At 52.0% G+C, this 2,392-nt stretch overlaps 1 protein-coding gene across 1 annotated transcript in view; it reads right to left on the bottom strand.

Moving 5' to 3' along the window:
- The window catches only part of ARHGAP33 (Rho GTPase activating protein 33), a 13,383-nt gene extending 13,055 nt beyond the window's left edge, over nucleotides 1-328 (bottom strand). Inside the window, 1 exon segment of the mRNA XM_010849298.1 lies at nucleotides 244-328. Coding sequence (XP_010847600.1) covers nucleotides 244-249 — 6 coding nt within the window. The 5' untranslated portion in view covers nucleotides 250-328.
- Nucleotides 329-2,392: the final 2,064 nt, after the last annotated feature.

Below are 2,392 nucleotides of genomic sequence, written 5' to 3'. Positions count from 1 at the left end.
CTGGGTCTTCGGCCACTATCACCCCCATACAGGGCGTGGAACGGGGATGCGCGTTGAGGGGGCGGGGCCGGGGTAAGGGCTCGAGCCCAAGACCAGGCCGGGGTACGAGAGGGACCGCGATGAGGGGTGAGGGGCGGCGCGGGCCGCGGACTCGGGCGGGGCCAGGGGCGGGGCGCGTGGGGCGTGGCCGCGCGCGGACAGACTGACTTCGCCGATGGACGGACGGCCGCGTGGGCGCCTCACCACCATAGCCGCGTAGCCTCCTCAGGCGCCAGCCGCGCTGGACCCCTCGCTCGTCGTCCTCGTCGCCGATGCCGCCGCCATGGCGACACAAAGGGGAGGGCGCGAGCCGCGCGCGGGCGGCTGCAGGCCCCGCCTCTAACGGCTGCCCTTGCCTCTGGCGCGCGCGCTCCACGGGGGCGGGGGCGATGAGGGACGCGGCGAAGAATCTCATTGGCTCTACCCTTGACCTTAGGACGACGCCCCGCCCACCTGGCGGCTAATCATTGGCTTCAGCTTGGGTCCTATTTCTGGCTAGATCTCTTCGGTCCCGCCCCGCGAAGTTTGACAGCACCACGCCCATGCCTGCGTTTCATTGGCCGTCATTCCCCTCCTGAGACACACCCCCAGGTTCTTTATGCTTTGCTTTTAACATTTCCAACAGTAAGCAGTGGACCCTTCCCTTAGTCCACTGTCAGTGATGGCTCTTCTGACATTTAGCTGGCTTCTCTCATGAGCGCAAGCTTTTCTCCACTCCCTAAGCAGCTCTTCAAAGTTCCGAACCCCACTTTGTCAGTCCCGACTCAGCCCCTACCCCTGCTCTTGGAATTGTAGGAACATTGGGCCATGGATGTTTTTCACTGGCTCAGATGCCTCGCACAAACTCAATTCCAATTTTTCCTGTTGTTGACTGAAGCTCAGAAAACACTCTGTAACAATACCCTTTCCAAGAGAACGTGCCATTGGTCATGCCCTCAACAAGGTCCTCGAAGGTACATCCTTGATCAATCCATTCATTCATTCAAAAACTCTGATCACTTAATTTGTGGATCTATCAGTAACCAAAACGGGGGATATATACCCTGCCCACATGGAGCTCAAAAGCTAGTGGGAAAAGAATTTGCAAAATAGATATTTTAAAATATGGATAAAAATTAAGCAGAGATTGGGGAAAGGGAGTGTGATGGAGGAGTCAATTTACAGTTACTTACTTCAATTTATTGAACATGTTGACCTCACTTCCACAACAGGTATTTCCCACATGAAGTACCCTCTGCCTGGAATATTCTTTGTGCCCCCGCCCCCACCTCATTGAAACACAACTGCAAATCCTTCCACACTCTTCTTGTGAGAAAGTACAGTCTGCCTTTCCTCCCTCTTGAATCTGGGCAAGACTGTGACAACTTCAACCAATAGACAATAGGAATGATTGGAGAAGGCAATGGCACCCCACTCCAGTACTCTTGCCTGGAAAATCCCATGGATGGAGGAGCCTGGAAGGCTGCAGTCCATGGGGTCGCTGAGGGTCGGACACGACTGAGCGACTTCACTTTCACTTTTCACTTTCATGCATTGGAGAAGGAAATGGCAACCCACTCCAGTGTTCTTGCCTGGAGAATCCCAGGGACAGGGGAGCCTGGTGGGCTGCCGTCTATGGGGTCGCACAGAGTCGGACATGACTGAAGTGACTTAGCAGTAGCAGTAGCAGGAATTGACACTCTGTGATTTCCAAGGCGAGGTAGTAAAAGGTAATGCAGTTTCCTCTTTGTCTGCTGGAATGGCTAGCTCTGGAGCCTTGAAGCACAACGTAGAAGTGCAGTTCTGCTGAGGCAGTTCATGCTTTGAGGAAGCCCTGATCACAATAAACTGTGGAAAACTCTTCAAGAGATGGGCATACCAGGCCACCTGACCTGCCTCTTGAGAAACCTGTATGCAGGTCAGGAAACAACAGTTAGAACTGGGCATGGAACAACAGACTGGTCCCAAATAGGAAAAGGAGTACGCCAAAGCTGTATATTGTCACCCTGCTTATTTAACTTCTATGCAGAGTACATCATGAGAAACGCTGGGATGGAGGAAGTACAAGCTGGAATCAAGATTGCTGGGAGAAATATCAATAACCTCAGATATGCAGATGACACTACCCTTATGGCAGAAAGTGAAGAGGAACTAAAGAGCCTCTTGATGAAAGTGAAAGAGGAGAGTGAAAAAGTTGGCTTAAAACTCAACATTCAAAAAAAAAAAAAATTCAGAAAACTAAGATGGGCATCCGGTCCCATCACTTCATGGCAAATAGACGGGGAAACAGTAGAAACAGTGGCTGACTTTATTTTTCTGGGCTCCAAAATCACTGCAGATGGTGATTGCAGCCATGAAATTAAAAGATGCTTAC

The sequence above is a fragment of the Bison bison genome, unplaced genomic scaffold, assembly GCF_000754665.1.
Source record: "Bison bison bison isolate TAMUID 2011002044 unplaced genomic scaffold, Bison_UMD1.0 scf7180017864280, whole genome shotgun sequence".
NCBI lineage: Eukaryota > Metazoa > Chordata > Mammalia > Artiodactyla > Bovidae > Bison > Bison bison.
This window is presented reverse-complemented; position numbering and strand designations above follow the sequence as displayed.